This window comes from Poecilia mexicana, unplaced genomic scaffold, assembly GCF_051168715.1.
Source record: "Poecilia mexicana isolate PSO_F unplaced genomic scaffold, ASM5116871v1 scaffold_5, whole genome shotgun sequence".
Lineage (NCBI taxonomy): Eukaryota > Metazoa > Chordata > Actinopteri > Cyprinodontiformes > Poeciliidae > Poecilia > Poecilia mexicana.
Window position 1 is genome coordinate 15,334,367 of NW_028263374.1, and position 24,924 is coordinate 15,359,290.

The 24,924-nt window shown below is 37.5% G+C and overlaps 1 protein-coding gene across 1 annotated transcript in view; it reads left to right on the forward strand.

Moving 5' to 3' along the window:
* The window catches only part of dstyk (dual serine/threonine and tyrosine protein kinase), a 34,247-nt gene extending 9,323 nt beyond the window's left edge, over positions 1-24,924 (forward strand). Inside the window, exons 3-14 of the mRNA XM_014997905.2 lie at positions 6,357-6,857; positions 6,997-7,192; positions 10,533-10,771; positions 12,048-12,131; positions 12,220-12,396; positions 19,072-19,201; positions 19,999-20,155; positions 21,304-21,436; positions 21,527-21,640; positions 22,502-22,616; positions 23,491-23,625; positions 24,357-24,924. Of these exons, the coding sequence (XP_014853391.1) occupies positions 6,357-6,857; positions 6,997-7,192; positions 10,533-10,771; positions 12,048-12,131; positions 12,220-12,396; positions 19,072-19,201; positions 19,999-20,155; positions 21,304-21,436; positions 21,527-21,640; positions 22,502-22,616; positions 23,491-23,625; positions 24,357-24,544 (2,169 nt within the window). The 3' untranslated portion in view covers positions 24,545-24,924. The remainder of the gene's footprint in view (positions 1-6,356; positions 6,858-6,996; positions 7,193-10,532; positions 10,772-12,047; positions 12,132-12,219; positions 12,397-19,071; positions 19,202-19,998; positions 20,156-21,303; positions 21,437-21,526; positions 21,641-22,501; positions 22,617-23,490; positions 23,626-24,356) is intronic.

Consider the following 24,924-nt stretch of genomic DNA (forward strand, 5'->3'; position numbering starts at 1 on the left):
TATTTCAGATTAGGGGTGCACCGATTGCAGTTTTCATGGTCGATTGTTTCTGAGTTGGTACCAGTGGGGTGACTGTTGTTAACTACAAATGTGCAGACATGACCTAGTGGGCCGATTGATCAAACAAAAGAGGAGGTAGATAAGATTGGTGATAAGATCAGCCTCACATGTAAGTATCGGCCGGTCACTGATCTCCCAAAGTTATGGAAATCGGCACCGATAAATTGGCTGGTTGATAAATTCGTGCACTTCAGATCATTGTTTTGCTCCAAAAGGCTCATGGATTAATGGCTGTCAGTATGATATTGTTTCTCCAATATTGGGCGACTGTGGCTCTGTAATCTTCTTGTGATGGGAAGGTCGTAGGTTCGATCTCAGCTTCCTCCTGTCACATGTCGATGTGCTGCTGGGCAAGACACTCAACCCAAAGTTACCCACCAATGTGTGTATTGGTGTCTAGTTTGAGTGGTCTTAATGATTGGAAAAGCTCTATACAAGTTCAGTCCATTTACCTTTTTTATACCAGATGTAATCAAACACACACCTTCCGAAAAGCTGAACCTTTTCTTATCAGTCCAGAAAATGTTCCCATAAATCTTGGAGATAATCTAAATGTTTAGTATATTTTATGGAGCTCCTAAGGGACAAAGTTGGTTTCTCGCTCGCACCAGATACTGTCTTATCTAATGTGAAATTAAACGAGTTATAATTTACCTTTTTTTGTTTTTGGATGACACTGCCAAATATATTTCACATTTTCAGGAAGTTTGTTGCATATTCTTCTGCAGCTGCAGCTGACCCAGATTTTGCTTGGTTGGCTACCAAGAATAGCAGGTTCGCATGAGAAAGCCATGTTTTTTTTTTTAAAACATATTTCCTTTGTATAGATAATGCTAGGTGTCAGTGCTGCACACCACCACCTGTTGACCAACACTGGTAGCTTGTTCTTAATGTTTAACTTGTGATAAATGAGTGGCCAGGGGGAGTTTAGAGGTGGCTCATCTTCACAGGCTTATGACGGAGATGTTTTGTGAAAGAGGTTTTTGATGCGCCGCTTCCAGGAACGCCCACGCTGCTTCTGGATTTCTCTGTTTTTCTCGCTGGGGTTCACTGGAGGCTTGAAACTTAGAAAGAGCTTTTCAATCCTTTCCAGACTTATGGATATCAGTGACTTTCTCACCTGTTTTTGAGTTTCTTTAGATCAGATCAAATAAGGCCATAATGTGTAGTTTTTGAGATCTGATTTCTAGATTCTTGGGCGAATCAGGCCTAATGTTTAGTTTGCCAGGTGAAATTGAACCCACCTCCCTCAAAAATGTCACACAGTTGATTTAACAAGAAGGGGCTTGGATCATTTTTTTCCTACTTAATAAAGTTTTCATTTTTTTGTAACAGCTCAGGTTATTTTTGTCTGATATAAATTTTAGTTTGACCTAAAATGTGAGGGGAAAATAGGCCAAACAGGGGATCTGTTATTCAAAATTTGCATTTTGTAAATTTTTTATTCTTCTATTTTGTCTCAACTAGGCCTGTCGCAATAATCAATTAATCAAATAATAAATTAAACAAACTTAATAATTTCCATTGGCATTATTTGTCATTTATCTCTTTTTTTTCTCTTTCCAACAAAAACTGGAAAGTCTTCAGTTTGGTGCTTTGGTCTCAACAAGCCTTTTTTTTTAAGGACGTTTTGTTTCCAAAGACTTCAAAATCAATTTTATTTGTTGTTTTATTCATTTATTTTGGATATTTAAAATGGCTTCCAGTTCCAGTGTTAAATGTTCATTAGATTTAAAGTTTACTGATCTTTTAGAATGCGTTCTTGCATTATTATTTTCCCATTACCATTATATTACTTAGAAATGGTCTCAAAACAACAATTTTATCATTCATCTCAATAACTTCTAAAACAATTTATTGGCCAGCAAATTTTGTTATTGTGACAGGCCTAGTCTCAACTGCTTCTAAAAACAGCCCAAGCGTTTAAAAAACACTTGGCTGTTGGAAGTAAGTTAATGTATTATAGTGTCTGTAAATTTAACTGTTTCAAGAACCTCCTTATAGCTGAGTCACATTCCATGGGCACTGCTCCGTTGCCTAGCAACCCCAGGAAAGCCCAGCCTGTCACCTAGCAACCCAATCTGAGTTCCAGCACTTATATCAGCTGGTCTTACCTCTGTATGTGTAACTGCTGGGCATCCAGAAACCACTTGTGACATTCTTATTGGTTGTGTACTTCTGTTTTCCAAACATGTACGGTTGTATATTTTTGTATATGTTTGCAGACGTTTTCAGGTACAAGTGTAAAAGTTGAGTTGGGGGAGTGGCAAGCAGGAGCTGACTAGGATTTAAAGTGACAGGAGGCCCTAAAACATCTCATTCTGAAAGGAGCTCAGAACAGGCAGAACTGACTAAAATCTTAATGATTAAAAATGTTATGAACATGTTTTATAAACCACATAGACATATCATTACCTGTTCAAGGTTGTAGGTCACTTATAATGGACGCCATTTTTAGCATTATTCTGTTCAGACTTGCTCAGGTTTATAGAGTCACTCGGATGCTGCTATCACTCAATGTGACTGTTGTGGTTTTACAATGCAGTCCCAGTTAGCACTGTTGAGGAAAGATATGCAGTGTTGTCCATAAAGCATTTATTCTGGCTTTGAAGATTAAAGCAGTTTTCTATCTTAAAATCAGCAGTCAGACATTATTTTTGATGAGTTGCTATTAGAAACAGGGTTACATGAAGGCAATTCAAGCACTGTACTGACTTCAACTTGCCATAAACCAAAGTTTGCAGGCTATCTTTGTTCCAAAGAGGCTGGCCAGGCCGACTCGCCTCTTGTTTCTTGGAGACGGGACTGACTGTCTCCTTTGTTATGTGGTTGGTCATCCCCATCTCTCTCCTCTTTTTTTATGCTTTCTCTTTCAGACCATCTGCGAGTCTATTTTTGCTAATGTTATTTAACATGGCTTAAGAAAATCTCTTTATTTGTGTAATTCTTTCTTTTTCTCCTCCATCACAAACATTCCTAAGGCCACCGCAAATATTTATGTGCTGCTATGTGTTAAGAATAGAAAGGAACATGTGATACAAGCAGATGTTCTCATTTTCTGGCTGTTTTTCAGCAATGTTTGGCTTACACTGGTCTGAAATGTTTAATTCATCAAACAATATTAAAATAATGTCCAAATGTTTGTTGGTTTTTCACAAACACTGGTATATTTGGCCATTAGGAGGGACTTTTACTGTGTGTGATGCAGACAGCTGATATAAATTTTAGCAACAAGCATCAGAAAGCCCAGGAGAAGTGGTGTAAAGATTGGTAGGATGGAAAAGCCACATTAGTGACTTAACTGTGATTTATTGTAGTCAGTGTTATTTCAATGATCAGGCATAATATGCAGGGTTTTCCCAGCTGCCTTTCTGTTTCGAGAGTACTGCATCAAAGTAGGCTTCAAAAATAAAAGCCTCAACACTCAAGGTGAACCGCATTAAATACAATTTAATGTTTTAGAAGTTCCTGTTGAGCGCATAATGAGACTGATGTTGGCACATATTCTGACTAAAGAAGAATGTGTGGTGTATGTGTTTACACCTCACACTCGCTTGCCTCTGTGTCTGCAGTTCAAAATCGATTAGGTTAATGTAAATAAACCATCCCACCATCAATCACAGACAGGTCTTTTCCATCCAATATTCCCTGCAAATACTGCCTTCGCTTGGACAAATGACCAACCACACCCAGCAAATCAAAATACTTCACCAGTCATTACTAAACAAAGAAAACTTGATGGTATTTATTTTATTTATATATCTTTATGTTTGGCTCTTTTTTCAAAGCTCTATGGTTGTATGATTAATGTGAAATTACTAGTCTTATTTTTAAACAACTTCTTCCTGCTAAATGATGTCCTGGTGCCCCGTCCAGCAGGATCAGCAGGTTTTCTGAGGGAAACCCTGAACATGATCTCATGTTTGTCAAGGAAATCCCCTCAGGTGATGCCTATAAATTATTAGCCATACTACTCTCAGTTCAGGAGATTGTACTAAGAGGACTGATTAAAAATGTGTTTATTTTTATGGTCAAACATTGTGGAATATTATTGAAGACCAAATTATGTCCTGTTGGCAATAAATATTTTAAGTTTTAATAGTAATTGAGGCAACAGCAATTTTGTTATGTGGGATATCCTCTATATAAATCAACCTAAAGTCTGAATCTTCAGCTCAAGTCCCTCCAGCTTATCCTCCTTCAGTTGAATTTCCAGATTAAAATTATGCTAATATAATCTAAACATGGAGTTTAACTCAAATTGTTCATAAGTCACAGAATGATGCTCATCAAAGCAGCAGAGCTTTTGTCCCAGACTGGCCCTTCAGTGTTTAACAACCTTTGGACATTTCCCTCTTTTCTTGGTGCCAATTTCCTGTATGTTTAATGTGAATTAAGGCCATCGATGTCAGTTTATCGCTGCGTCAGCGTTACTAAGAAAATGAGCTCTTTCACAGAAGGTTATGTCTAAGAGGTCAGTTTGTATAAAGTGCAGCCTCCTCCTGACTAGTCTGTTTTTTTGGTAAATAGAAGAAAAGGAAAAACTTTGATCTCTTCTTTTACGACCGTCTGAACGTTTTGGTATTTATGCTGATCAATACAATGGCTGTTGTATCAATTTTGTTGACCTGCAGTGGAGGCTGACTGAATAGGATAGCATCAGACTGGAAAACTTGTGCTTAATCTTTGGAAACTTTTCATGGGAATTTACTCTGGGGATTTTTTTATATATATATTCCCAACTGGCAAATATCTGTTACATTTATGATAATTGACTGGACATTTCTCACATTTAAATGCATATATATTAACGTTTTATTTTGTCATAGTCATGCGATTGTATGCCTATATAATTGATATATATCGTACATCAATTATATTTGTTAAATATTATAAAAATGTATTTTTTTAATGCAAGTAATATAAAAAAACATCACATTTTATGCATTGTTGCTCTTGTAGTCTGGACTGAAAAATGTGGCCTCCAGGTTCTAGAAATAATCGGTGCATGTGATGGAGAAACGCATGTGCATGTGGCGCATATCGCCCTGCAGTATGCAGTAATTAATGCGCTACATGCTTGCATGTGATTGAGGAATTGCATGGTTATCAAGTGTACTTGCATGAAATTTAATTGTTTTACTCAAGAATTAAGTGTGGATTTTTTTTTTTTATTCCCTTAAATTCCAGTTATACGGTGATTCAAATGGAAAGTTTCCAACCCTAAAAATTCCCACAACTTTGCAGCACTAAGAAACCGTTACATTTGTTCTTGTTGACCATGCAGTTTTCATGACTTGAAATAATTTTAGAATATTTGGACAAGTGTAGAAAGAGACCAGTTTTTTAGTACATATGTAGGACATTACTCAGAGATTTAAAGCTAAGTTTTATTGTCTGTCTGTTGGGACTTTGAGAACTGTTCACCACAGTAATGAAAGACATATTTTCAGTTTTTCTCGTGACTCGGTGATGTAGTATGCATTCACAGAACTGCGTCCCTTCCAGGTTGTGGCTACAGAAATGTTTGATTTTTATGTTTTCGAGGGAAACACGGGGACAGCATTTTGAACTTTAATTTTTAAAGTAAAATAACATCACTTTTGTAACCTTCACAATTCCTACCTAATAGACAACGATTGGATGATTATTCAGTTTAACTTTAGCATCAGTGTAACATTAATTTTAGTAGTAGTTGTGTTATATATCATATTCTCACTGATTTTATGATTAGCAATCAAACTATAAATGGTTTTAATTAGCTGTCTGAAGTTCAAAGTGCATCATGGGTAGATACAGCTTTTACTGTGAAGGTTTGCCAAGTTTGCCTTGTAAATAGAGGCATAAACTTTTGTGTTGTCTACTTGAAGAGTTCTGGACAGAACTTATTTGCAGAAGAATTTTTTATATTAAATTCAAGATCTATATATATATATATATATATATATATATATATATATATATATATATATATATATTTAAAGTTTTGGCTGCTTCTTTCTGCTTGTTTTTGATGTTTTTTTAGTCTCTGTTCTCCAGTTAACAATTACTTGAGTTGAATTGCACAGGAAGACGATGGCCAGGCTCCTCTTTTGCAGAATGGAAAGCGGAGTATGCATAAATGTCGTAACTCGATGTATAAAGTTAGAGACCTGCTCCATGTATCTGCAGCTATAAATCCTATCTACAAAATAACAACTGCTGGCATACCAGAAAAATCTCAAAAATATATGGCGAATTTTGAGGTGAAAAGAAGGAAAATGGCTTGAATATTAAATATTCCTGTTTCTCTTTAGGAAACAAAGGTCATGGTGGTCCCCTGTCCAAGCGTCCAGCCCATAGAAGAGGCCCTGGAAGACTGCATTCGCCACGTTGTACCCGTCATCCTCTACGCCATCAACCAGGACTCTCTCAGCTCGGAGCAGGTGGCCGAGCTGCGGAAGGTCAAAGAGCTGCTCTCGTTTCCCATTTGTTTTCTCCGCATCCCTGATTCCACGCTAACGGCCTCCCCAGAATCCAGCCGCCGGGCGGAGAAGGAGAGGGAGAAGAGCATCCTCCACAAGCAGCTGCTCTCGCTCGGCTTCCTGAACACTCAGACCGGACACTGTTCCTGTGGAGCCCCTACGCAGACTTCCGCCCCAGGGGCTAAGCCCCAGAGCATGCTGCTAGAATCTTTCGAAAGGCAGCCTCGGCCGCTGGTGCCGTTCGCTCGCCAAGTTCTCCAGAACCAACAAGTAGAAGCAGCCAACCTACTTAACGGGCTTCACTGTCGATGTCTTGACCTTTTCATCAACCAGGTCAGAAGATGACGCATCCTCGCGCCGGTTTGCTGTCGTCAATCCGTGACCCGTTTGCTGCCAGAGTATTTTGACCCCTTGCAGTCCCGCAGCACAAACACTAACAGACCTTTGTCGTCTCTTCATCGCTCCCCTGCAGGCCTTCGACATGCAGAGGGACCTGCAGATAACTCCCCGCAGGCTGGAGTACACTCGTGAGAAAGAGGGTGAACTCTTCAACTCCCTGATGGCCATCGCAAACCGAAAGCAGGAGGAGATGAAGGAGATGATCGTGGAGACCCTCGGCAGCATGAAGGAGCAGCTGCTGGAGGACGCAGCCAATCTGGAGTTTACAGGTCAGTGAGGCGCCACTCTGGACACTAATGAACCTCAGGCTGCTAGAAGGGTTTCTTTCAGCTTTCTGGAGTTTGGGAAGCATAAATAACATGATGCAGTCTGGATGTAGCCTGAGTAATCTATAAATGACCTTCTGCAGGGTTGACTTACTACATGACCAATAAATTAAACACTGGTATTACATTTCACAACTCACTACAGTTATTTTACTAATCTATTATTCTGAAGATTAATCTGTTAATTGTACAAAAAAATTCTCTCATTCTGCAGATATTTCATTTAATCACTTGAGCTTATTTTATACAATATTTGAAATGAATAAGAAAATCCAAATAAACAAATAATTGTTTTTAAATGGCCAAATAAACATTTTATTTTCTAAAATGCAACAACAAAGCATTCCTTGAGTGAATGCTTAATCGTTTGTAGAAAAGTATGAATCTACACCTACAAAAAATACTTCCAACATCAAAATGTGAAAAGCTCAGCCCTTTCTACATGACTTAACATCAATACAGTGTAGCGCTGATCTGTTTATTGTTTCCATTAGCAATTGATTGGATACCAAAAGGAGCTCAATAGATTTTCTTCAATTAGTTTTTTTGTTTTTAACCAAATTAACCTAAAAATGTGACTTGAGAAGTTCTGGGTAGAATATATTTAAATGTTTTTTTTATTATCTTAAAGGCAAAATGTATGTAATTTTTTATAGTTTTTGCTTAGTATCTGCTCTCATGGTGTTCTTTCAGCAAATGGGCTTTTTTGGAGTCTGTATTCTCTTGTAAACGATTAATTGTTGCTAAATTAGTTGGCGATTATTTCAATAGCCAAATAATCACAATTAATCTGATTAATTGTTTCAGCTCTAAAGTATGGTACATAAGTTTGGACATAACTTGAGTAATCTGACCCACTAAATGGCCAATTAAATATCAGTATTAAACTGTCTGGTTTTAGCGGCTTTTCCTGTTGAGAATGTGGGCAGGTAATAAAAGGTGGATGAAAAGCAGCTGGAATGAGAAAAAGCTGGTTTGTTTTGAGCTGATGGATTATTTTTATTAATTGCAAACAGCACTTTCAGAGCTTTATTTCAGTCTATGAAGAGGCTGGACAGGCTTTTCTGTCAGATATCAGTGTTTTCAGTTCAGTTGTTTAAAGTTAGAAATATGCTTTGTGTTAATTCTTTTCCTTTCACTGTTCAATAATCACATAAAAGCAGAACAAATGTCTCCTATTTTAGTCTTTTACCAGATACTTTGACCGTCCATTAAAGACGTATTCAGACTGTTTATGGTTTATACGTCCTTTCCTGTGTTTTGTGAAACTGATTTATAATTTGTTTGAGAGAAAAGCAAACGAAGCTTCTCCGTTCTCTCCACAGAACAGAAGTTTCCAGTTATGAGTCTAAAAGGCTTGAGGCCGTTTTATTGAGCTGAGACTCCGTTTTGATCCAAAGAGGCAGAACTGCCTGGGTTTTGCAATTTGTCCTAAAAGTTTGGCTGAACTGTTAAGTAGCTGGAAAAGGAACCAGTTGAACCAGTGTTGTCGATCGATGCCAGCAATTCCTCTGGGAATGTTAAAGACAGGATTTCTGTTCTGCACTTTTTATAAAGTTAAACCCTGTTGAGATTTTACACCACATTAAAATCCATTTACTCACTTTAGCAGCAATAATTTATAGACCTCCCTTTAAACTCTGCAAATGGGGAACAAATACTTACTACAAATCAGTGGGTGGATGTGTGATGAACATTTTCTTTCTAAAATGTTCTCATTTTTGCTTCATTTCCATGATTACACCTGATCAGTGTTATTTCTCGTCTTAGTTAACACATCACCAATTATGGCTGACAGCCAGTGTGACGCATGTGAATTATTAACAACAAAGAAAACTGGGTTTTCAACAACTTATTTCCTAAATTAAACAAGACTCTTAAAAAACATACTTGAATATAATTGTTCAAGTTTGTAACCTCTAAAGTCTCTTAGAGGTTTTAATATTGCTGTGCAACATAAATATAGTGTACATATGACAACTGGAGGCAATTTAGAACAGATATGATGGATATTTAATGTTTTAGCTTTGAACTACTTAATGAAGAGCTTAGTCTTAAACTCTGAGATTAACAAATAATTTTTAAATTTTGTGATATGTGAAAAACATGAGCAAAAGCAACCCAAAAATCTTCCATTGCTGTATTCCTCAGTTTTATGTGTTTTTCACACACATAATTCAATTTTATAGCACAATCAAGTAACTATATTACCTGGAGTTATAAAAATGCTGTACATATTAACTTAAAAGAAATTTGTCTTCACATCTGCTGCCTTGAAATTGGCCTCTGTCTCTTTAAGAATCTCAGACTCTTTCCAACATTCATATCATCACAATAATCATTACATTTGTTTGTTTTTCAGTAAAAAGCTGCTGGATTTTGTGATCTTTCTCACTGGTATTACAGTGGAAAATACACAAAACATAGGAAACAAAAGAAAAATACTTTGTCTACTGAAAGTTTTCCATTAAACGTTTCAGAAACAGCCTATTCCTAAAAATTTGTCTATCGGCTTTGCTCTCTGTAAATGTTGGCGCGTTCTTGAACACATGTGTTCAGGGTCACAAAATGTTTTTTTTATTATTTATTTAATCAGTGATCTTGGACAATGCAGCTCAGAATTATTAAAATATTATGAACTTGAACTGATCTTAGATTATTTGGATGCCAAAAACAGTGAAAATCTGTTTACCACTCTGCCACATTGGAAGCCAGCATCACTAATGTATTTTGATGATTTGCAGGAAAATAGGAAACATAATTTTAATTCAGCAAAGCAAAATTTTTTGCACTCTGACATTCATAGCTTCATAAAAATTTTAGAAAATTGAGTTGAATTACAAAACACATTTACAGGAACCAGGATATTGATTGGTGTAAAGATAATCCATGAAGATGAATAAAAATTTATAGGTAATGTGAGAAAATCTATGACCCTGGCATCCAAACTCCACTGATTTCCACAGATATATAGACATATGTAGGAGAGAAAAGCCACTGCATTGATTAATAAACCTGAATGTATCTGAGAAATATTGCTTACATGTATAACAGCAATATGTTATTGAAAAAAGGGAAACAATGCTTCTATTACCTCTTTTTAATCTCTATTTGGTATTTTTTACACTTGATTAAGACTCACTGTACAGTCAGCTGTTTGGACAGCTGCACAGGTGCATTATGGTCGATCTCCAATGAGCAGCTCATGACATCCATATTTGTTTGTGCTAATGGCGCGCACACACATGACACATTATCTTACAGACTTTTCTTTTATCTGCAGACATCATCGTAACGACCAATGGAGAGCCTGTTACGTCAAAGGAAATAAAGTCCTGCATCCACTTGATCCAAGAGCTGATAGTGCTGCGTCTGAATCAGGCGGTGGCCAATAAGCTGATCAGCTCCGTGGACTATCTGAGAGAGAGCTTTGTGGGAACTCTGGAGCGATGCCTCGAAAGTCTGGAGAAGTCCAACTTTGATTCCTCTGCGCACAATGTTACGTCTGCGCATCTAAAACAGGTGGGGAGGAGCTTATGATGAACAGTGGAGCGCGTTTTGTGGCGCTGCTGAGAAGTGAAAATGTTCAAATCAAAATCAGCTGCTTTGTTTTTTCTTTTACATAACTTCATGATCCTCTACTGCACAGTTTATATTTAGTCCTGCAAGTCAACCTGTTAGAAGCTGCAAAAGACTTAAGATGATCATTACAGAAAATTCATATTTTGCACGTTTTTATACTTCAACTCAGGTTTCAGCTGCTTCAGAAAACAGCCAGAGTGTTGAAAAAACTCTGACGTTTTGTTGCAATAACTTAATGTTTTCTGGAATCTGAAAAATGAGTTGTTTCAAAAAGCTGTTACCTAGCAACCCCAGTCGAGCCCAGCCCTGTCACCTAGCAACCCAAGCAGAACTCCAGCACATTTGGTCAGCTGGTTTTACCGCTGATTGTGCTGCATAATGGCTGTTGAAAAAGGCAAGGGTTTTGTTGTTGACTTACCATCCAGAAACCACTTGCTGCATTCTTGTTGGTTTTGCAGGAGGCCCTACTTCTGCTTTTCAATGTTGAGTTGGGGGTACGTAGCCAGCAGTAGTTTATTTGGATTTAAAGTGACAAGTTGCCCTAAAACAGCTCAATCCTGAAGAGTCCCAGAGATCATTTCAGTCTCTAGATGAGCAAAGACGGACAATAACAGAGAAACTATAACTACAAAGGGTTGACTGCTTTTTTCAAAGTTTATATTTTGTTACCTTCCTAAAATAATGGCTTAAATTAATTTTTGCCAAAAGTGATTTTTATTATTATTATTTTTTTTTTGCCTAAATCATCTTTTGGCCATATTTTCCTTTGTCTTTACAAATATGCATGACTTCACGTTGGTTTGGTTGTAACAGAACAATGTGAACGTCTGATACTTTTCAAAGTGACAAGTATTACTCTGTCAAGTTTATTTGTAGCACATTTAATCAACAAGGCCATTCGAAATGCTTAACACCAAAAAAACATAATAAAGTAATCAATTATGAAACAGCAATAAACATCACATTTTATCAAATGACATCATGATCATCAAGCAACTTTACATCAAATATAATAGTCAATGTTCTACTTACTACTAGTCAAAAACGACTCAAATATGTCAGATTTTAGCTCTAATTAAAAAAAAAAAAACTTTCTGCAGTTTTCTGGAAGTTTATTCCAGATTTGTGGTTCATCAAAACAGCAGTCTGGATTATTAGATGACATGTAGCTTCTAGGTGAGACTTTTAATCCTGCTCCTGCTTTCTTTCTCTTTAGTTACTTAATGCTGCCTATCATGTGGAGGTCACCTTTCATTCAGGATCCTCTGTGACTAAACTGGTCTGGGAGCAAATCAAACAGGTGACGACTCAAGAAACCTCTTAAAAAACCTTAATAAACTCTGAATTTATTGTATATTTTTAATGTTTCACATCTTTGTCTTTCTTAGATAATCCACCGGATAACGTTGGTGAACCCTCCTGCCATCACACCAGAGTGGAAGCGGAAAGTCGCCCAGGACGCGATAGAAAGTCTGAGCGCTGCCAAACTGGCCCGGAGCATCTGCTCCCAGTTCAGAACCAAGCTGAACAGTTCCCACGAGGCCTTCGCAGCGTCTTTACGCCAGGTTAGAGCGCCTCCTCTTCCATAATGCTCACCAAACCCTAAATCCATCTGACTGAGGTCATTTTTAAAGAACACTGAAACATCATTTGAAAAATATGCTCATCATATTCCCTGTTTTTATCCAGCAAATCAGCTTAACTGAGAAAGGCAAGAAAACACATTTAGCATTATTGTTTTACCAATTCTGCGGTAAACGGTGCGGCTGACATCAGGCCTGTTTAATAAACCAATTAATCGCATGATTAATTAAAATAAGCTAAATAATTTCCATTTGTATTATTATTTTTTGTTGGCTACCATAAACCAGATGATAAAAGTTTTCAGTCAGGTTCTTTGGTCTCAACTTGCTCTTTTGTTTGAAGGACAATTTTGTTTACAGAGATTTCATAATTCATTTTATTTATTTTTGTTTATTTATGTTGGATACTTAAAATGTCTTCCAGTTAAATATTCATTATAATGTAAAGTTTATTGAGAAAGCGTTCACGCCTTATTATTACCGTTATATCACCTGTAAATTGTCTCAAAACAACATTATCGAAATAACTTCTAGTTTATTGTCCAGCAAAATTTATCATGACAGGCCTTTTCTGTGTTTTATATACAACATTTCCTCTGATCATTTAAACAATTTAACCAAATGACCTCACAGAGAAAATTCTAAATAATAAAATACATATTTTGTAATATTTCAGGAAGCAAGATGTAGACTTTAATACTTTCATTGTTTATTATTAGGGATGGGCTTGTATCATGTTGTTTATCCTTTATTTTTATGAGTATTTTTATTGAGCATTTTCACATAAATTCTGTTTTTTTTCCCCCTACTCTGTCCGTATCGTTATAATTGCTATTTCTTTTTCTATTTTATCCACCGTTTGTTCAATGATGGCATCGATACTTATCAATACATTTGAAATTATGATCAAATGCAGTTACTGTGACACAAATCACTCTTCTTTGTGACTGTTGTCCTAAAAAACAGTGACAAGTGTTTGTTTTTAGTGCAGTTATGATTGCTGTTCCCTTATAAAATGGCTCTTATCGTCACTCTTATTACTATCACAATTCAGTTCATATCACCAACCTTTATTTATTATTGTAAAAATCTCACTTCATGCCAAAGCATTCGGGACGTAAACAGCTGGATCCTCGTTCATCTCTGCAGGCGCTTCCTGCTGGTTTGGACTTTTAGGTCCTAAATTACATTTTCCATCCCTTTAATTTGCACATCTTTCATGAGCGTTTTCCCACAATGCCTTGAGAACGCGGTCAGACAAGAGCAGGGGTTTTCCACTCCAGTCCACGGGACCCTCTGTCCTGCATGTCTCAGATTTTCCCTGCTTCACAACAACAGATTGAAATTGTTGTTTAGCCGCTGAAGTTGACGTATCGCTGCTGCTGCTGCTGCTGCTGAGGTAATTTTTTAGCGTGGACCCAGTTTGTTGAAGTTGCAAAAGTTTCATAATACGCAAAACAAGACTGAGGGCAGAAAGCTCTGATCTCGAGGATTTGATTATTTATAGCAAAGTAAGGTTAGAGCACATGTGTCCAACTCGAGACCCGTGGGCCAAATCTGGCCCACCATCGCTTTTAATGCGGCCCTCTAGATTCTAGACTAAACACTAAGAGTGATTAAAAATTATGTTATCAGTCAAATTAATGGAGTTTTTATCGATTTACTGCCAAAATATCAATCAGTTCCTCCAGTTTCTTGAGAATTATCATATAAAATCAACTAATCCCCACACTTTTTTGTGCTAATACATAATTGGGAGTTTATTGCAGATTTTTCTCAAAAACTTTCTTGCATGTACTAGACAGCTCCCTCAGCCTTAATTGATGTCAGATTATAGTCCACGATCTGTACAGCGAGAAATAAAAAGTCGCATTTACCAATATAAATAAGTGCAGATATTTCCAAATTAGTACCGCAAACACTTTGATATTTATTACCAAAAAGTCACAAAAAGAATCACAAAATCCTGGAGGGACTGAAGAGATGTTCAATAACATTATTTAACTTTAAGAATTTATTGATATTTTAACAGTATTTGAACAGGTTTTATCAATACATTCAGGCACAATCAGCTGTAAGAGCATTCATGATCTTTATTTGGCTCAAAGTGAAAATGAGTTTGACGCTCCTGGGTTGGACAGACATTTACAGTAAAAACTAATAAAACAACATAATGATGATAATTGAGTTAAATTCAGTAAAACAGATCATAATGACACTAGAGCAGCTGTTCTCCACCTGACTGCAGGATTTTTCTGTCTTATCTGTGTTTTTCCTACTTGTTTTCATAAACCTATTGCTCAGCTAATAAACTTACATTACTCAGATAATTTACTGTAGCATTGATTTGCAGCCAGTTGCTCTAGATCAGTGGTTCTTAACCTGGGTTCGATCGAACCCTGGAGGTTCAGTGAGTCGGTCTCAGGGGTTCGGCGGAGCCTCTGCCGCGGAGGTAAAGACACACTGTGTAAAGTCGTGATGACGCCCCGCTTCGCCATCACTTGCTGCAGAGGATCACGTTACATTGCTTAGCCAATCAGAGCTGCGGAGGAGCACTGATTGAAGGAGCTCCACTCTCAGCATGGATTTGAACTTGTGTCTTTAATTACGTCAGTAAAGCTCAGTTTTTACCAAATTCTGAAGCTTCTAAATCTGCTCCTTAGTCGCATCTTTTTGGTGTTGCTACTGCCTCTAGTGGCGTGGGGGTGGTAACACAACTAATATAATTACATTACTAAATCAGAATACCGCAAAGTCTTTATAATTTATTATAAATTGTTCATTCTCTTAAGAATGTAGAGCTAATTAAATGATCTAAACAAGACCTTAAAGTGGTTCCAGTTTCTCTCGATGGCCAACCTGTTGAAACTGTGGCAGATTTTAAATACCTTGGATTGTTCCTGGACAGTCAGCTCAACTTTGCTGAAAACACTGACTATATTTTGAAGAACTGTTCTCAGAGACTCTACCTTTTAAGAAGACTTAGTGATCTTGGTGTGGCCCAGCTAGACTTTAGTTGGGTCACCCCAATGTCTTGAATTTGGGGGGTGGTGGAGATTTATTTATCACTACAGAAGGGTTCAGTGAATGCGCATATGAAACTGGTGGGTTTGGTACCTCAAAAAAGGTTAAGAACCACTGATCTAAATGCTCTGAAAGCCTGTGAACTCTCTGCATCAGCCTGGCAGAGTGACCGAGCCGTTTGTTTTTTATTCTTATTGTCTTTGAAGCCCAGAAATAGACCTGCGTTCTTCCTCTCATCCTCCTTCATCGTCTTATATTAATAACAATCACAAGGCTCACGGTGCTGCCTACATCTTCACACTCGCTAATTGTTTATCTGAGGTGCAGTGAAACTGATCACAATCAACATAACCATCTTATACACGCAGCGATGCGGATCGAGGCTTCGGAAATGTTTCGGAGGGAATAATTGCACTGATTGCGTTCAGCTATCAGCTGGACATTCAGCCAAGAAGAGACATGCGATGAAAATGATGTCGGCAGCAGTCTGTCACAGCGCCGCCTGGAAAACCAGCTGAGCTCTCTGGACCTGCAGAGATTAACTCCTGCCATCGTCTCAATGTGGCTTTGCACTAAAGAAGGATTATAGCTGCACACGAATGTAAAATGGTGCAAAAGGTGCAGGCTTGAATAAATGGTTCTAGAAAGTCTCTGATGTTAAAGTCTGGCTTTTTGTTCTGGTGCTGTTTGATGCTTTACTATGGCTATCGCATAGTAAAGCATCAAAATCAAACCTATCGACCTCATTTTAATTATCGGCTTCATCGTCTCTTCCTTCCTTTCTTTCTTTCTTTCTGTTGATGACACTGAATGAAAAAAGACTCAACTCCGGTGCTCTGCACTGACCCTCCCTTCCTCATTTCCTTAGTGTAATGTCCAGCGCACACTACACAAGTTGTCGGCCCATTTCCAAAACCTGAGACACACATTAGTCGACAGAAATCCTCGGTATAACGGTTCGATCGGGTTCGTAGTGCTGTGTGGTGTCCAGCCACATGAGCACAAAATAATGGCTACAAGTCCAGTTAACTAATTTTAATATCAGGCATTAACCAATGCTTTACTAGAATCTACCTGTGATGCATGTGGCTAGAGTCAGCGTAAAATCCTGACTGAATGAAAATCATTATAATCTATTTATGTCACGTTAACGGAGAACAGCTGAAAACCTACCGGGTTTATCAACTGCGGCAGCAATTTGGCTCCAGTTCCTCTCCTTGTCATTTCTATATTCTTTCTCGAAATGTTGAATAAATATTAATGTTGTTTCCACATATCATTTCCAATGTCCGCTGGACTTCGGGTTGGGATTCCCCTCGTAATTTCCGCTCATAAAACACGGAGGAGAATCCGCGCTTTCTGATTGGCTCCCTGTCACATTCAGCGTTAAGCTCCTGGTAGGGGAAAACTAGATTGGAACGGCCACGACATCTAAATCGCACTGCAGGATGGTCGGTTACGAAATCACCAGCAACAATCTTAGATCTGCCAACGATCTAAGATTATTTTAAGGGGAAAATAGGAGCAAAAAATATCGTGTAGTATGAACTACTGCATCAGGATGTGCCCATCTTCTCTATTTAAATCTCGTGATTACTGAAGGGCAATACAGACTTCATAATCTGCACTCTTTTGGTTGAATTTAGTATTTATTTCCACTTTGGCTTTTTGTTGTTTAGTTTTTATTCAAGTACGTTTTTTGTTAATGGAGACTGAGAATCCATGTTATTTTTGTTTTTGGTTGTTTAGTTTATTAGTTCCAGTGTTATGTGTTCTTTTGAAAATAAAGTGCATCTATCTATGGCAGGAAATAACATTCATTATTAGTCATTTCCATTAAATCAGTGTCAAAAGGTCTTGAAACAATATCATCGTTTATCGCAATAATTTTTTAGACAATCGCTCAGCAAAGTTTATCGTGACAGGCCTATGCTTTAGATATAATATTTTACCCTCCTGTACAAAAAAGTTTCTATTTTTACTTGGTGGGGTCCGAGTACAGCTGGACTTATTTTTTTTATTTTTAACTATGTAACAGTTTTGGTTTTTTTTTTAGATTGTTTTACTTCTGTTAGTCTTTATCCATATTTTATTGTTTCCATCTGTTATTTAGTTGGTCTTGGTTGCATATAATCATTACTATTCAGAATAATTTGCTTGTTTAGTGCTGATATAAAGTTATCAGTTATTCCAGTTTTCTGTTGTTGAAGATTTAATATTTGGAAAATGTGGATTTTTTTTAATACCAATGCACTTCTTGGGTTTCCACAGTGATTTTAACCCACACAAAAACTTTTTTACCGTTTCTATTTATTTAGACTTTAATTCAGTTAAACTCAAAAATATGACTTATTGAATTAAGACTTTTTTTGCTATTTTTGGTCGTTTGTGTGTTTTTTGTTTTTTAGAAAAAACAGTGAGGAACATAATTATTAAACTCAGAAATCCAACTTTAGTATCAAAATATCTGAGATTTTACTTTTAAGCCATATAATCCAGCCTTAAGTTGACATTTAAAACAATCCTTGATCAGGAACAATCTGATTAAAAGTAGCTTAATTTTTTTTTAATCATGGAATTACAGTAGCAACGGTTAAAAAAGGTTGAAAGGTTATAAAGTTATTTTTTGCCACTGTAAGAAGCATCTCCAAACTTGAAACTTGCAGTTTCTTTCCTTTCAACCCTTCACTTATATTTACATCTACAAAACTTAGTTTTGTCTTTTACATTTAGTTCCTTTGGACCACAGGATTTTGTTTATTTATTTTTCTGCATCCATTTGATTTTATTGTACCTTATCTGTCTTTAATTTCTGGCATCGCTTTGTCTTTTTATAAATTCAGAAAGTTGAGAAAGACAACAGAGCAGGTTTTAGATCAGTTTTAAGGTTTTAAATCAGTTTTATTTACTTTGAATGTGTTTAATATCCAAACACACTGAAAACATTTTGGGAAAAATCTTCCAGCTGCAGACCAAAATGTTTACGCTCAACCTGAGGACATTTATTTAATGTCACACTCTGTTTATAAATGTATTTATTAGGCAGTAACTGGGTGAACTTCAGGACCTCAGCAGTCTGAATAATTACATCAAAGGTCAGAGGTCAGAGGCGGTGACCTTTAGTTCCTGAGAACAGCATAAATGGAAAGCTGTTAAAACTTTTTATTTCTGACAGTAATCCTGTTTAGAGAAAGTGAGAAAAAATCAGGTGACAGACAAAATAAGCATTTTTGTTTTGTTTTTGTCAAAAGGTGCAGCTTCTATTTATCTTTAAATTATGTGAAACTTTGTGGCTTCATCCGATTCCTGAAAAGTCTTAAGGTTTCCTACCTTAACTGTTGTATTAAAAACAAATATTAACCTTAAATATACTGCTAAGTTATGTATATTTTAACATGTATAACTAATTAACTTGTATCTGAATTATACAGTTATTTTATTAATAATAATAAATAAAAATAATATAATAGGAGATGTAGTGATTTATCTGTTTTGTTTTCTCAGAAATAACCATAAATATTGGTGTTATAAAAACAATTTTACAACAAATTGAATGTTTTACAGGAGATATTTTTTAATTAAGCCAGTAGAGATGTTGAACAGGAGGTATTTATGTTTTCTGTGTGTCTGCAGCTTGAGGAAGGTCACACGGGTCGTCTGGAGCGCACAGAGGACCTGTGGCTGCGTGTGAGGAAGGACCACGCCCCGCGGCTGGCCCGGCTGTCGTTGGAGAGCCGCTCCCTGAGGGACGTGCTGCTGCACGGTGAGTCACCAGCCAACCAGCCGCTCTCGTTGTTCCCGCCGAGTCCAGTAAAGCTTCTCTTCAGATGAATGGGTTAGTGGCTGAACTCCAGTGTTGAACCACAGAATGTAAACAAAGCAAGAACCGCAGAGGAACAAACAGTGTGTTAACCTGCAAAGTCGTGCTGTCAAGTGCAGTGCAGTGTTTTGTAAAATCAACTTTTTTTTTTTCTTGTTTTAGCTTTGCATCGTGTTGTAATGATCCCTCATCAAAAACATACCTGGAGTTTGCTATAAAATGGCTCAATGTTCCTGGAGAACTCATAACGCTGCCTCCTTACGCTGGTGCAAGAACCAGATCATGTTTTGTTTTTTGAAGAAAAATCTTCATCTCATCCAGTTCATGTTTGATTCTGACGGATCAAAACCTAAAACCTTGAAGTGTTGAGGAACAGTTGAGTCTTACTGTGGGAATTTACAGAGTACAGATCCATTTAAAAAGTGGAAAAGAAATGAGTCTTTTCCCCACTTTTTATTTAAAGAAGCAGCCATTTAACTGTTGCACTTCCTGAGTAAGTCTGGATATTTGTTTCCACCAGGAATGTAACACAGTCTCTCTATCTGCAGTCCTGCTGATAACGGCCTGAGCAGCAACTAGTGGCAGGTTAATAGTAGAAATTTGCTGCTATTCTTCTCTTCTTATTGCAAACATGCCACTGCTGGGTGTGGATTGCTCAAGTTATCCTGCCGCTTTACAAATATACACACGTTTATTGTCTATTATCAGTACCAGAGTTCGTGGCTTTTGTTTTCTCACAGGCAAGCCTAAGCTTGGCAAGGAACTGGGCCGAGGCCAGTATGGAGTGGTGTACCTGTGTGACAACTGGGGAGGTCATTACCCATGCGCCCTGAAGTCTGTGATTCCTCCTGACGATAAACACTGGAACGACTTGGCTTTGGAGTTTCACTACACCAGGTGAGCTACAATACATGAGCATCAGGGCCGCAGTAGCTGCGTTTCCAGTACAAATATGCACAAATCTTTCTCTAAATCAGTGGAAGAGACTAAATCATTCTGTTGAAAGCACTTGGAGGCATGAAAAGTATTTTAAATCAAACTTTTTGTGCTTTTTAAAAAGTTATCTGCTCAAAAATAAACTAAAGTAACAATTTAAATCATTGTCGATACAAAACATCGAAAAAGTTTTGCATGATTGCGTTGTAAGACGTGTTTCTCACTTTTTTTTTTTGGAGTTGATTGCTTCCTTATTTGGGCTGAATGCTTTGAATTTAGCAAAAGAGATTTTTATTTAAAAGTTTCTTTAAAAAATGCTCTAAAGATGAAAAAGTATCGATTTGCATCAGCTGCACAAAATCCTGCAGATGGCTACAAATGGCCTCTGCACCACATTTTGGGAACCTGTAACCTAAATTCTGCTGTTTCCATTAAATAAATTAAAACAATGTGAGAAAGCTTGTTCATGCAACAAGTCACTAAAACGACTAATGTAAACAGTTGCATGAAATATGTTCATAATTCAGCCGTGATGTTGAGCCACAGTGTCTGAAAAACAAAAGGCATCTTCTTTTTACCACTTCCTGGTTTGTGCCAGTGGCAACATCCGACTGTCGATTATGTGACTGAAGTGATGCAAAACAATGTTTTGATGAAAAACCACCTCATCCTTGAGCCAAAACCTTTTAGAAAAGTTTTTTTCAAAATTGCCGTGTTTCCGTTAAGCAAAATTATTTCTGTAATTTCAATTTGCACAATTTTGTGGTTATGCTGCATCTTTATTTTAAACCTTTGCTACCTTTTTAGGTCATGAAAAGCGTTTAAGGTCTGGTTTCAGCTCCCTGCAGGATGACATGAGAACTTACCTGTTTTTGTTGGAGCTGGTGTTAGTTTTGTTCTGGGGGCTGAACCGGACCCTGCAGTGGGAAAACTGTTCCTGACGTTCAGATATTTGAGGCTGCAGTGCATCACTAGCAAGCAGCATCAGGGCTCAGATCTTTGAGCTCCTGATGCAAATTAAATGTTTACCTTCAGATAAAACGTGAGCAGGTTTTTATTGCTTACATGGCGGGAATCTTTTTGTTTTCTCCGCGTCGCTGTTGCTGCAGGACTCTGCCCAAGCACGAGCGGCTGGTCGACCTGCACGGCTCCGTGATCGATCACACCTACGGAGACGGCTCCAGCATCGCCGTGCTGCTTATCATGGAGCGACTGCACAGAGATCTCTACACCGGGTTAAAGGTCGCTTGATGACGCAATAAACTCTTGACTGAGAACAACAAAGCAGAAACTCTGAGTTTAGTCTTTTTTTTTTTTTTTGTGATGCACCAGGCTGGTTTGTCGCTCAGAGAGAGGCTGCAGATCGCCCTGGATGTGGTGGAGGGGATCCGGTTCCTGCACAGCCAGGGCCTCGTACACCGAGACATTAAACTGAAAAATGTTCTGGTAAGTTCAAATCAACCAAGCAGTGAACTAATGTGTGACACATTGTTGTCATGACAACTAGGTGTTAATTTCATTAGTTACAAAATAGTCTGAGAAAATGTTTCATTTTTGATCTCAGAATATGTTCTCAATGATTTTATGCTTTTTATTTCTGCAGTAAAATTTATATTCATCATAATCAAAATTTCCTGATTTATTAAAAACTCAAAGTAGCATTTGTCCTACAAATCGAATAGTTTGGTAATTCCTGGTAATTTGGAGATCACACCACGTTTTTTAGCTCTTATAAGTCATGTCACATACTTTAGTAAACATTTTATAATTATTTTTAGGGCTGAAACGATAAATTGATTAATCATGATTGCTTATTTAAATAATCAACTAATTTAGTAATTAATTAGTCGTTAAGTTGAGTATATAGACTAAAAGAAATTGCTACCATTTGCTGAAAGAACAACAAACTCAAAAAATATATACTTTTTGCATTTGACATATAAAAAATATGTTCTTTGTCTTTAAAAGTGTTTTAGCTCAACCTGGTTTAAATCTATTTTGCTTCATTGTCCAGCAGAAAGGGTTAAAGTGTCTAAAACACAAATGATGAGGCGTACACTATTGTTCTGCATTTTAGATATTTTAGGCAATCAAGTGTTGACTTTATGTAAAAACGAAGGTAAATTGTTAATTTGCGTCTTTTAGTCTGCAGTTAATGTTGCATTAAAAGGCTTAAGTTTTTAAATGAGAAATATCAGAATATGTGCAACTAATCATCGATAGAATAATTGATTACTCAAATTAGTTGCAGCTCTAATTATTTCAAATTGTTTAATTAAACCATTTTATTCCCTGTTTTTCTTTAAGTTGGACAAACAGAATCGTGCAAAGATCACTGATCTGGGTTTCTGCAAACCCGAGGCCATGATGTCTGGCAGCATCGTTGGGACTCCCATCCACATGGCTCCAGAGCTCTTCACAGGTATTCCTTTAACTTTTATACGTTTTGTCACATTTCACCCACAAACCTGGATGCGTTTCGTTTGCATTTTCTGTGTTGGACAAACAGAAAGTAGTTAATAGTTGTGGAGGGAAAATGGTGCAGCCTCTGACTGCATGTTGAGATCGTTCCCCTTCAGAGACGTGATCCTCCGTACCCGTCTCAGGGTTTTTCAAGCCTCTGACAAGTTTTCTTGTCTCTAGTCAAAGTCCAGACCTAAATGATGTAGCAAGACTTGAAAGAAGACTTTTCTTAAGGCAGTAGACCCGTTTTATAGCTGCTAAATGTCCTTCAGAGAGAAGCGTACAAAACTGTTGACGTCACAGAAAGCTGCATCTGTCGCTGCAGATCCCCAAGCCTCAGTAAAGGTTAATACGTTTCTGAACTGCTTGTTCATCACAGACACGCATTTCATTAGCTTCCCGGGGTACAAATTTATTTAGGAGTGTCAGGGTAAATTGACTGAAGTTAAATATAATTTTTCTTCTCATAAATTGGAGTCATTTTCACAAACTTTGACTCCTACAGCGACATGCAGATCTCTGGACACGTTGACTTGCTGCTGGACGACCCACAACTCTGAGACTGCTGAGCTTTGCTCCCAGCCACAGTCGCCCTCAACTCCTCTGACTTTTCTCATTTTTACTAATTTGTAACTTTGAAACTGTTTTGTGCTGGTCTGTCACATTAAACACATTTCGATTGATGAATAAAACATGAAAAGGTTTGAGGTGTGAAGGCTTTTGGGAACCACTGCACACCAGTTTCTACTTAAAACATCTTGGCTGTCTAAGCGCAGCTCTTCAACGTTCAGACGAATGCAGAACCTAATTATCCAGATGTTTTCTCCTGACAGGAAAGTACGATAACTCGGTGGACGTGTACGCCTTCGGGATCTTGTTCTGGTATCTCTGCACTGGTTCAGTGAAACTCCCAGAAGCCTTTGAGAAGTGCTCCAGTAAGGACCAGCTGTGGAACAACGTCAAGAAAGGTAAAGGTGTCGCTTTTAATTCTGGTTTGTGTCGGTTCTTGTTGACAAGCAACAAGTAAGACGGACTTATCAGGTTAATCATGATGACTTGAATATAGAAATAATCATCAGTTAATTTAGTAGTGGATTACTTATGATCTGGTACAGAGGCTCAAATGAAGGCAACAGCAGAATGAAGCAAAAATTAGATACATTTTTCTTTTAAAATTAAAAAATATAACTTTGTCTGTAAAACTCAACTGGTTCATATTCAGTAAAAAATATCTTAAAATCAGTTTTTTGCTGTCCGATTATTAAAGGGCTGAGGTTTTCACATGTTGATGTTTGATATATTTTTTAGCTGCAGATGCAAATGATAAAGGAATGATGTTATTGCATTTTAGGCAGTGAAATGTTTCCTTTCTTATTTTAAAAATTAAAGTGAATTATTTGCATCTTTTAATGTGTTAGTGTTTTATAAAAAAAAAGGTTTAAAATAAAAAATCTGCAGAATGTGCCAATTTTCTAGTCTGATTAATCGCCTTGATAATCTATAACTAAAATAATTAGTTTGCATCTCTACTGTCTGAATCTGGACAGTTCAGAATACAGCCTGTAGTGCCACCTGCTGGACACTCAGCAGGACAGCAGCTGGGTTGTTCTTGCGGTTCAGAGGATCATTCAGGATCGATCTGGGTCAGTTTGTCGTTTAGTTTCTGAGTGATTGATTCCCTGTATGTCCGTCGTTCCAGGCTCCAGACCGGAGCGGGTTCCCACGTTCGACGAGGAGTGCTGGCAGCTGATGGAGGCTTGCTGGAACGGGGACCCTTCCCTCAGACCGCTGCTCGGCATCGTGCAGCCCAGCCTGCAGAGCATCATGCATCGACTCTGCGACTGCAGCTCAGAGCAGAAGAGCAGCAGCCTGGAGGACTCAAACTGAAAACACTCCAGACAAACTAACAGAAACCTGATTTTTGTTGTATTTATGCGAAGCAGAGATGAATGGACCAATGAAAACTCACCTCAGCGGTGGTGGATTTGCATTATTTATGAGGAGCTGATGGAAACCAAGAGTATGCAAACGTGTGTGTTTTATTGCCTTTCGTGTATTTGAATACAAACTGCGCACTATTTCTCATTGTAGCTACAGTGCTAATTGCTACTTCAACATTGAAATGCTACTAGATGCAAATTGTTTTAAAAAGTAGTTTCTTCCCAGTATTACAAAAATATGTGTAAGATTAATTTTAGATTGTATTTAAACTGTCTGCATCTATTCAAAAACATCTTTTTTAAATAAAATGAGCTGTTACAACCAAA